This window comes from Alosa alosa, chromosome 2 (assembly GCF_017589495.1).
Source record: "Alosa alosa isolate M-15738 ecotype Scorff River chromosome 2, AALO_Geno_1.1, whole genome shotgun sequence".
In the NCBI taxonomy this organism is placed as follows: domain Eukaryota; kingdom Metazoa; phylum Chordata; class Actinopteri; order Clupeiformes; family Clupeidae; genus Alosa; species Alosa alosa.
Genome location: NC_063190.1, coordinates 21,633,700 through 21,644,820, shown reverse-complemented (window position 1 = coordinate 21,644,820; position 11,121 = coordinate 21,633,700). Strand labels below are relative to the sequence as shown.

The following is an 11,121-nucleotide window of genomic DNA, read 5'->3' as shown; positions in this document are numbered from 1 at the left end:
GGTATATCAATCGGGCCACTAATTCGTCACTTCTTTCTATCACTATCAGGCTTTGAAGACTACCGACTGCTATTTTCAAATCATTGGATGTATGCAGTTCAACTAAAGTTTCTCACAAATTGTTTGACAGCTCTTTTAGATATTTGTGTTTTCCTTGGGAATTTCCATGTTAAATAAATTTGTCTGCTCAAACAGACCCTGTATTTGTACACTTTGTGTTTGTTTTGTCGCTGTCGTTTGACAAATCCGGTAAAATCCTAGATGAGGCAACTTGTGTGTGGTAACAGCCTGAATGTTATCACAGAATTCTCAGATAAATACAGGAGCAACCTGTCCAAAGTCAGACATTTTCCTTAACAATTACTGAATAGCATCAACACCAAAAAGAGAAACCATGAGGCCAGTGATCGCGCTGTTCTTCGCACTGATGATGATGAGTGCACTGGTGTGCAGTAAGTACAGTTTAACTTTATTATCAGTCTGTTTCCTTTTGATGGAATCACCTGGGCTCACATACACGTAACACATTTTTCTGCTGTGTTGTGTACTCTTTCTCTTTCCAGATGTCTATGCTGCATGTGAGAATGGGGGGTGTTACCGGAAATGCGAAAAAAATCAACAAATTGACCATAATTCATACTGTGGTGGTGGAAATGTGTAAGTTGAATTTTGTTTATTAACATCTTTGGCTACTGTGTGCAACATGTGGCATGAAATCATGTTTCTCTTCTCAGATGCTGTGTTAACAAAGGAGATGGTGGCTGGTGAGGACTATGGAAGAATGTGAACTATTATGACTATTATGACTATCAAGCAGCATGATTATTAACACATTGATATTGTTTCTAATCAATAGTGGTCTGTTTAGAAATGACTTTGTTTGATGCAAATTTCATTAAAAAATGAATGGATTCCACATCAGTCAGTATGGTTGCATTCATTTCAAATATATTTTTAGATTAGGAAATGTATTTATTTCACACACATAAGCTGTGATTGGACTTTCCAAAACACTGAAAAATAGGTTGAAGCTACATGACTTAATTCCCAGAGGACTGGGGCCAAATTCAAGCACTGTGGTGACTGATACTCTGATATTTTTGCAAATGTGACCACCTTTAAACAGTGACAGATACAAACTGCTGGACCAACTAACACATTGACACAAGGGGGATCTGTGGTCAAACTGCTGCACCAACAGCCGGCTGTATGGCCCTTTGCGCATTGGATCATTCCATGTAAATTCAGACAAAAGGGAAATGGTTGCTGCATATTTTGCTCAAAGTTTGTCTACAGACCTGTTAAATTCTAGTGCTTTCATAATGCAAAACTAGTGATATTGAGGGTCTTGTAAACTCTTTTTTCACATCCACATGTCAGTTGCACAGGAAGGAGGGGGAGGGAGTGCCGAGCTAGCTCTGTTTTGTTTGAACGTCAACAGAACAACGCCAACATCGCTTAGAGCACCTTTAATGTTGAACCAATATTTGAGGTCTCTGCCACAAATGCACATGAAGATATTAAGGATAAAATAAGGCGTGATTGCCTTTTGCAAATCTAAAAATGTCATGTAGGAAGATGAGAATCAATGTGGGAATAGCTCTTACAGTCATTTTGTGTGTGTATAAAGTTAGCCTGGGTGTTCCCATGCTGCCTTGCGCGCGATTTGATTCACGCTGCTAAGGCAGCCTGGAGACCATGGAGCAAATTTTCGCCTGAGATAGGGAACCAATCACAGAACAGGGGGGAAAGCAAGACGATGATGAGCTATGCACAGACGCATTTGATAGACATCCGTGGCACCCAATAAACGGATCTGGGCATTTTTTTCAAATACGAGAAAATGAACGTTTGGTTCCCAGACCACGTCTCATTGAGAAGTGGTGGCGCTAGCCAGGCTAGTATAAAGTGCTAATGATGTACCATGTTTCATTCATACATAAATACACTTACTTGGTTACATTTTTCATTCTCCCTCATTTTCATTCTTGTCCCTGAGGCAAAAAGAAAATGATTGAAAAATGATTTTGACTTTATTTATTTATCTATGGTACAACATTGGTACTTTGTACTAATGCCCATACACTGAGCTACTTTCACATATTTTCAAGTGCCTACCCCACATATAATTTTAATTCTATGAAAATGACGAAAAACACAACCTTCCCCTTCTTAAAATCCATTATATGTAGACAACTCAATTATTGCTACAACATTATGAAAGCATAGTATGAAAATAAAAAAATAATGATTGATACCAAATGCATACAAAAACAAGTTTATACTACCCTTAAGGTCACTGGTTTTGCACTTTTTTTCCCAAATCTATAGCCTTGTAGAAAATCAAAGAGAATGTCTTACACACTTTTAATGATTCAGTCATACTGAAAACATTTCAGTTTTGGTGTCTTCCACCCTAAAAAAGTTTAGGCTGCCTACAAGGGCGTAGGTTTGGTCTACCATTTCAGTCAAAAAGTGTTTCACACATCTCAAATATTGGTTAATTGTCATAGTTACCTGAAAAAATACACTTGTTGAATGATTTCAATGCAACTTTACTAAAAATGTCTGGTTTGCTGATTTAAGAGACACATTCAAAAATGATGAAAGAAACCATGAGGCCAGTAATCGCGCTGTTCTTCGCACTGATGGTGATGAGTGCACTAGTGTGCAGTAAGCAATTTAACTTTACTATCAGTCTGTTTCCTTTTGATGGAATCATCTCGGTTACATTAACAATTATACATTTTGTCTCCTGTTTTTGACTGCCATTGAATAGAAACTGTGTTGTGTACTCTTTCCAGATGTCTACGCTGGATGTGAGAATGGGAGGTGTTATCGGAAATGCACTAACGATGAATATATAGGCCATCGTTTATACTGTGGTGGTGGAAATGTGTAAGTTGAACATTGTAGACAGGTTTTCATACATTAACATTTTTGTCTATTTACAGTGTAAAACATGTGACATAAAATCTTATTTCTCTTCTCAGATGCTGTGTTTAAAAAGGAGATTTAAAAAAGCATTTGGGCCACTGCGATCGCTGAACCGTGGTGAAAAACATTAACCTTTTAAGATGGACTTTGTGGATCAAGCAATGTGCACAATTGTTGACAATATTTTTTATAATTTTTTTATAAATGCATTTATTTAACATACACAAGCTGTAATGGGCCTTCCCATAACAAATGAAGACTGGAACCAAATGAAAGCACTGTGGTGACTGCAACTCTGATATTTTGAAAAATGTGACCACTTTTAAACAGAGGCAGATACAAACTGCTAGACTAACACTCTGACAATAACAAGGGGAAACCGTGGTCGAGGTGCTACACCAACAGCCAACTGCATGGCCCTTTAATACACAAGATAGAAAACAGTAGCCAAGGAAACCGCCAACAGGAGTAGAGTATTAAACGTATCAAGTATTCCCATGGTGTACAGTCACGACTCGATAAAAAACGTTTACTGAAATGGTGCTGATTATTGCTGGGAGTCAGTTGTTTGAGCAGCAATGGGCAACTTGTGTACCAAACAATTAGAGCACCCCTTTGTTGTTTTACAAATCCAGTAAAATGCAAGAGGAGGTGAAGATACACACATATCAACCTAAAACCGCACCTATCATTCGGTTAGTGAGTCAATTATTAGTATAAGCCAAGCCGATCATACTCTGAGTAATATTATTTTGCTGGGTGTTGAGGTGGAAGAACTCTGGACATCATTGGCCAGTAAGCATTACCACTCACAAGCCAAGGTTCCGCAGCAGCTTTTGTTCCAGCCACGGTCCGACTGCTTGCCCCGGACGTTAGGGAGGAAAGAAGATACCACACCCTCAATTACATTCATAACATGGATATTTAACACTCCACTACGCTCAGGCTCTGGGTCTATCAAGGAGCTGGGCTAGAGTGCAGTAGTCTGAAAGTTGTGGGTTCAATTCCTGGCTTCCACCGTTGTGCCCTTGAGAAAGGCACTTAAAGCCAAGTTGCTCCGGGGACAATGTAATCCCTTGTCATATAGTTGACATATATAAGCCACTTTGGACAACAGTGTCTGCTAAAGGTAATGGTAGAAAACAGCAGATAGTGTATGAATGAAACATGGTACATCTTTGGAACTTTGTACATGAAATGATTATAAACTGAGCTATTCCCTAATCGATTTTGTGCTCCTACTAGCTACCCCACATACCATTTTAGTTCTATAAACATTGCCAAAAAAAGCAATCACACCTTGTTTAATCCTTAATATCTAATGTGGATTTGTTGCAGAGACTTCAATTATTGGCTCAACATTAATAAAGCATTTGCATACAAAATAATTATTGGTGCCATGTGGATACAAAAAAAAAAAAAAATTAGCAAGACCCTCAATATCATCAATTTTGCAATTTATACATGGCCTTATTTAAAACTAATTGGCATGCAATACAACCTTTGAACTGACTAATCATATCGAGAACATGTCTGTCTTCCACCCTACAAAGTTTGGACAGGCTAGGAATAATATTTTTCAAGATATTAATGCCCATAACCCCAAGATAAGGCATTTCTGAGAGTGTAAACATTACACAAAATATAGGGTGAAAAAATTTATGAAAATATTGGAATTTAACAAAAAAATATTTTGCACGTCTCAAATCTTGAGCAAAATCTGAGACGGTGCAGCAACCATTTTCCTGGATTTGGTCTGATTTGACACGGCATGGCCCAACTTCTTTTATGGTTACACCTGCTTTTATATACAAGAAAGAAATCTGCAGCAAACACCATACCACCATGTTACAATGTTACTGCTACCCCCAACATCTCGGATTTTATACTGGCCAGACAACAGAGATAAACGTTCAAGCACATCCTCTAAGCTGACAAAATTGTTTTATCTAAGAATTTACAATAAGTTGGCTACATCACTGAACAAAGCTGATTTAGACTAGAGTATGGGAGTTAAATTCATGTTTGAGTGTATCTAGCCTACATGTGTTTTCATGCTGGTGGTGAGTTTCAAAGAGAAACATGTCTGTGTCTGTCTTGCAATTCAGAAATTGTGAAAAAGAAAATAACACCACTCACAGTGGACTCCCTGAAAGGAATGCCTGGGGAATTGGCAATGAGTCCTTGACATAAATCTTGTTTGCAATCATGATCTCAGAGGAAATGTACCAATGTTATGCTCTGCTCACATGCAATAACACAATGGTTAATTTAGTAGGCCCAGATAATCTTTGCAATTTATTTTTCTCTTTTAATTAAATTCTAGAATTAAATCCATGGGCCTAGAATTAAATTAGTGTGCCTACGTGGACCTTTCCTTTGACCCTGTAACTTTGACCTTTTACGTACAGGAAACGTCACACGAGTAGCAGGATGTTTACTCTGATTAAAGATGGGTCAGGCATAGCCAGCTAGCTTGCCTTCTTTTTCTCGTTTGTTTGTTTTATTTTATTTTTCTGTATTTTTAGCACTGCTTAGATTATTAGCTAGCTAAATGGAGACCCCAGGTTTAGCATGAAACTGCGGACTCACCATGACAGGTAGTATTTTGTACTAAAATGCATTGGTCAACATTGTATGCAGGTTAGCTTACAAGCTAGCCACTGTCATTTCTGCATAGCGCATCAATGGCCACTAACCTAGACTGGTATATTGACATAATTCTGTGCAAATGAACTTTAAAGCCAAAATACTACACAGAAATAGCCCATGTTCACAGCTGATGTAAAATTAGTCACAATATAGAAATGATACAAGCCAAACGTAGCTGAAATAGCTAGCTAGCATCCTTCTAGCTAAATGTGTAAGTTAACGCTGTAATTTGCTGCCATGCTGGAAACTCCGTAGACTGTCTGTTTGGCAAGTAACATTAGGTTATAACCTTGTCAAAGTATAAAGTGGGTAACGTTAACGACCTATTTCCACCGCCACTGTCAAATGAGAAATTCAACTAACTTGAAAGCTAGGAAATGTCAACTGATTTTCGAGTAGCGTACGACGTAGCCAAACGGTATCTCATACTATCATGGGATCATGGATTAACTTGGCTTTGGCCTGTTTTGTGTCACATTCAACCCTTTATTTCCTTTTACGCATAGAAGAAATTCCTACGAGAACCGAAGAGCGTTGAAACTGAGGGAATCTCCCATTGTAATGCAGACTAATTCATCAGAGACGCACACTCCTTCAGGAAATGGCTTATCCCTAACACTGCAACCAGAGCGACTCCCGAGGACACCCAACACGGATGGTTCTTTCAACACATTGGAACCAGATGATGTCCGTGTCTCCATGACTGGCTCATCGACAGGACCTAGCGGGAGACATGCATCGCGCAGAACCCGAGCAGGTTCTCACAGTCACTCGCATACCCATGGACACAGCCGCCCCCATCCTCAACCCGAACCCGAGAACGAATCCATCGATTCCGACTTGGAGAATGGAGAGCCGAGCACATCGTTCTCTGAATTTCGTTACCTCTTTCGCTGGATTCAAAAAAGTCTTCCGTTCATAATCATTCTCTGTGCTAAACTTATTATTCAACATGCATTAGGTATGTACTCTACATACACACTATGTTGATCACTGATGTGCAACACATGTTAAGTTATGAACACGTGGCTTGGTTCAATACTTCAACTAATAGGTATGATGGTTGCCTTTTAGGGCTTGCTGTTGGAATTGGCTTGTTTACAACTTTTGTATATGTAAACAAAAATATTCAGAGCCAAGTGTTTGTCCAGGTAAGTCTACCAACCGTAGTGACAGAAGTAGGCCTAATCACTTACGTAGCTTACATTTGAGTAATTTCAGATGTTGTGTTCTAGGATCGACGTTCAAAGTTTCAGTGTGTTTGGCTCTTGCTGTTCCTGACATCTTCCACACTCCTGGTCTACTACGCTTTCCTCAGCGATGCACTTTACTACTGGTAGGAATGAATTTACAAATATGGATAGTTTGACAGTCCCCTTTACATTTAACTCAACAATTCACTCATTTTTGTTGTGTCATTTCCTCTTCCTTTTGTTGTCATTTCTTTTTTCTACAGTCTCATTTTTATGAGCCCCAGTATCGAGCCCTTGGGCTTCTGGGAAGTCTTATGGGCTGTCGGGGTGACCAACTTTGTTGCAAAGTTCATCTTCATGGGATTAAAGTGCCTTATTCTCCTGCTCCCCACCTCCATGGCTGCATACAGGACTCAGGTGAGGATAACCAGTCAAACAAGTCCTACAAAGTAAAACCAGTCCAGCAAAAACATAACATTTACATTACATTACAAACATCTCCCCTTTCCTCAAAAACAGAATTGTCAAACAGTGCTATAACATGCAAATGCTGAGTGACTCTGGCAGTGTAATGATTTGTCAACGTAACTGTCACTGTGCTCCCTACAGGGGAAATGGTTTATGATGACTGAGGAGGTTGGGCAGGTGTACCAGACATTGGTGCCCCTGCCAGCCTGGTTTCGTTACCTGGTGACCTACCAGGAAGAAGATGGTCGCACCGGCCTGACCCTGGGTATCCTGCTTGCTTTGGTCTACCTCATACTGAAGGTAAGAACAGATTCCTTCAGAATGTCACTGTGGTCATACATTTAGTCTGTTTTGGGTTTCAGTCAGGTTTCATTTCCCCAATGTGGACCTCTTCAACAAATAAGTTTTTGTTTTCCCAGCTTTTGGGACTTTATGGACAATGGGGTTCTCTTCAGAAAACAATTACTATCTTTCTCAGCAATGAGGTAAGCACCTTCATTGCACTCTGGAGTGTCTGTGTTATGTTGAATTTCTTGCAGTGTTCTTGCACTATTCATGTTCAGTGTTCTGTTTCTTTTTGTGCTTACCCTGTTGTATCTATTCTATAGAATAGTGGCGCCGCCGCCACCAAGAGTCAGTGTGCTGACGCAGGGGATGTGTGCCCCATATGTCGGGCAGAGTATAGAGAGCCACGAGTCCTCCTGTGTCAGGTACAAACATTTAAGAGACACACAAACACACACACACACACACACACACACACACACACACACACACAAAACTATCAGAATTATCCATAGTAATTGATGTGCTTGTGGCTGAAAACATTATTTTTGTATGTCTCCGAAAGCATATCTTCTGCGAGGAGTGCATTGCTTTGTGGTTGAACCAGGACAGGACGTGCCCTCTCTGCAGAACGGTCATCACGGACAAAGTGCACAAGTGGAAAACTGGTGCCACCTCTGCTTACTTACAAATATACTGATTGTGAAAGGAATGAAGGATGGAGTTGTAAAGGAGATGTTAAACATGAGAAAAGCCACCTCATTGTGTAAACCACTTGACTAGTGTGGTTGGGCACTAGGCACAGTGTCATGAATGTGCTGTCTGGCAGCAATACTCCTCCTCAGTGCACAAAGGGTAACCATCCCCGCCCTCAGTGTTGCTCAAGGGCTGGTTGGGGTCAGTCAGTCTTAGTGCAATTTGCACTCCAATGTGATATCATAACCTCCCCATTTATCTTATTATTACAAATCCTTTTCTGACCCCCCCCCCCCCCCCCCCCCCCCCCCCCCCCCAAAAAAAAAAAAAATACTGTTTAATGTAGTGTAGTTGTTTGTGCTTTTTGTTTTAAGTAATAATTCAGTGAGGGGATGTTCAGTTTGTAAGACTATTTTTTGGTTCATGTATCCTCAGGTGCATATGAGGTGATGTAAAAACATTTATGGGAGCTTGTTATCATGTTGGGCTAAACCATTAGAGGAGCTTTCCAGTCAAGTTGAGCTAGACCATTTAGGGGGTGTTTTTTTAATGGGGGGAGGGCATCATGGTTACTGTGGGTGTTCTTTTAAAAGTCCATTCTTGGACCTTAACACCTGGAATACTCTAGGAGCAAGGAGTTGGTTTGGGGACGCAAGAAATGGGCTATGAATGGCGCTTTATGTTTGCTCTCTTTATTATTGAGCAGTTTCAGTTTTTGTTTTATCCTCTCTTGGTTTCCATGATGCTTCATTGTATTTTGTGACTAGCTGTCATAATGATCCTACAAATCTTGCCTGATTTATACATTCATTTCTCATCTGTGATCAACTTTACTCATTGATCAGCATTTGAAATGAAACTTCGAGGAATCTCCTTTCCTAACAAATCTGACTACTTTGTGTATTTAAAATTTGCAGTACGTGCAAACATGTTAAAGACTCAAGGATGTTGATGTGATTTATTTTTCTATAAACATGTACTCACATATTAAAAAGAAAACCAAAGAGTTAAGGGAGAAGTAGATACATCTATTTTCTTACCATGTCCCACAGTATAGTTGGATCATGTACAAAGTGTTTTTTCCTAAATGATATATTTCACATTAATAAATAAAATGCATTTGATTGATTATATCCTCATCTTTTACTTGGTCTTGTATTTCGATTAAACACAAATTTTGTCAGGCAACAGCAGATCAATATGAACATATTTTTTATTCAGCAATTTACATCCATTCACTTGCAATATCAAAAGTTTCAAGGTCCAAGAGATTCATCAATTCAACATGACCATCTTTCATACCAGTGTTATTGCGAGATATTTCTTCAGATGCGCTTTCACAAACAGGCCGAGTGGGCCTGTAAAGAACTGGCTACAGTGTCTGAAAGAAATCAATCGGAACTCACCTAGATTTTTTTTTTTTTCCTTTAAACATAATACACACCAGTCAGTATACATCCAAGGTACAGCCAGTTTTAGGCCTTTTTTTCCAAGCATCTTTGCTTATGCTCAAAAGGCCAAGCAGATCCATTATCTGAATAGTTTCACTTGGGTGCTGAAACCCCAGTGGCGCCTGTGCATAGTGCATTATCATAGGGCAGACAGTATAGAGCGCCTTAACTATTGAGAATTGAAGTCCACCCTAAGCCAGACACTAGCGTGAGAATAAAGGTTAATTACAGTTTTGAACTGACAATAGAGTTAGTCACTTCAAAAAAGAAAAATCAATTTTAAGATCTATGAAACATGTAAAACTATATACAAATTAAGATTCCCATGGTGAAAAGTGAGGTGTTTTGTTTAGAGTATATCATTACACTCAAAGACAGAAGGCAAGTGATGTGAGTGTGTTAAGACCGATCTAAGCTCAAGCTCATCAACTCTCATACAAAGCAAACTACAGTAATGGAGTTCAGAGTTTTAAGCAAAGGTTCTGGTGAAGACTGTACCAACAGCGACACCGTTTACCTCAAGTCAGTGTTCTTGGTGTCCTGTCCCACCACTGAAACACCCTTGCAAGCTTACCGGTAACTATTTGCTGATGTGAAGGTGTATACCCACTGGAGAATTGTTTCTGCTCACCTATAAATCACTAGTTCATTTCTGCTTACCAGAAGGTACAAAACCACAGGAAGTCCTGATGTCTTGAAAGAAAAATATATAACAGTGATATTGATAGGTCAACAGCAACAACTGTATGTGTGCGTGTACGTGTGACTCAAATGTGAGGGAAACCATTTCTCCATCGTCCAATTATTTTGACATAATGCGCATCCATAAATGGAGAATACACATATAGTGCCAGGCCCTATAGGCACCTGCAAAATGCAGTTCCCCAAAAACTATGTTAACATGGCAGCAAGCCAAGAGTTGGTCACGACTTAACGAGGTCGGCTGTCTTTCAAGCATAGTGGAATGAGTGAAAAGTGTTGGAAAGCTTTAGACTTTTAGGTGCAAACTGCAGAGAAGCACACTGCGAGTACAGATACAGAGCACAAGATACAAACCAATACAACAGCAAACCAAAGACTACAGACAAATTATTGAACCTACAATTCTCATCTCTACAAACACTCGACACCTGAAACAAACTGTACCCTTGCCGTACAAGACGTCAGGACCTACACTATATTTCAGGAGCAACCTGGAGAACTTCTAATTGTTCATCTGTTGTCTTGGTACGTCTTCAACCTATCATAAGCATTTCATTCAGGGGGCAAGAATCCAAAAGCAAAACAAATTGTTCTGGGAGGGATGTCATGCTAAACTAACACTGACTTACTCACAGCAAACATAGCTTGTTAGTTGCATAGTGCAGGAAATACAGCTGTTAAATGGCACTTGATTAAATAAAATACTTAAAAACATCAAACCTCGCTATCTTAATAAA

The 11,121-nt window shown here is 39.5% G+C and overlaps 1 protein-coding gene and 2 long non-coding RNA genes across 4 annotated transcripts; all 3 read left to right on the top strand.

The window, feature by feature from the left end:
* The first annotated feature begins 305 nt into the window (after positions 1–305).
* On the top strand, positions 306–916 carry LOC125309313. The gene is made up of 3 exons (XR_007196104.1): positions 306–452; positions 564–657; positions 735–916. It is a non-coding gene; the product is annotated as an uncharacterized LOC125309313 (long non-coding RNA).
* A 1,219-nt stretch (positions 917–2,135) lies between these two features.
* LOC125309344 lies at positions 2,136–3,050 on the top strand. Its single transcript, XR_007196118.1, has 3 exons — positions 2,136–2,673; positions 2,805–2,898; positions 2,994–3,050. It is a non-coding gene; the product is annotated as an uncharacterized LOC125309344 (long non-coding RNA).
* Positions 3,051–5,357: 2,307 nt separating this feature from the next.
* Positions 5,358–8,537, top strand: rnft1 (ring finger protein, transmembrane 1). 2 transcript variants are annotated; one of them, XM_048231073.1, is made up of 9 exons: positions 5,358–5,537; positions 6,099–6,550; positions 6,664–6,740; positions 6,825–6,925; positions 7,046–7,199; positions 7,392–7,550; positions 7,670–7,735; positions 7,859–7,960; positions 8,101–8,537. In XM_048231073.1, exons 1-9 carry the CDS (start codon positions 5,512–5,514, stop codon positions 8,233–8,235), a joined length of 1,272 nt encoding a protein of 423 aa, XP_048087030.1. In that variant the 5' UTR covers positions 5,358–5,511; the 3' UTR covers positions 8,236–8,537. The 2 variants fall into 2 exon arrangements, with proteins under 2 accessions (XP_048087030.1, XP_048087021.1); XM_048231064.1 differs by having other exon boundaries at positions 5,359–5,537; positions 6,096–6,550.
* The last annotated feature ends 2,584 nt before the right edge of the window (positions 8,538–11,121 follow it).

What these genes read in the sequence shown, in the direction of transcription:
- rnft1 (XM_048231064.1), top strand. Translation starts at nt 5,512, where the DNA reads ATGAAACTGCGGACTCACCATGACAG. An exon ending in CTGCGGACTCACCATGACAG is followed by an intron (nt 5,538 to 6,095) that starts GTAGTATTTTGT and finishes TTTTACGCATAG; the next exon opens with AAGAAATTCCTACGAGAACC. An exon ending in CTATCTTTCTCAGCAATGAG is followed by an intron (nt 7,736 to 7,858) that starts GTAAGCACCTTC and finishes TCTATTCTATAG; the next exon opens with AATAGTGGCGCCGCCGCCAC.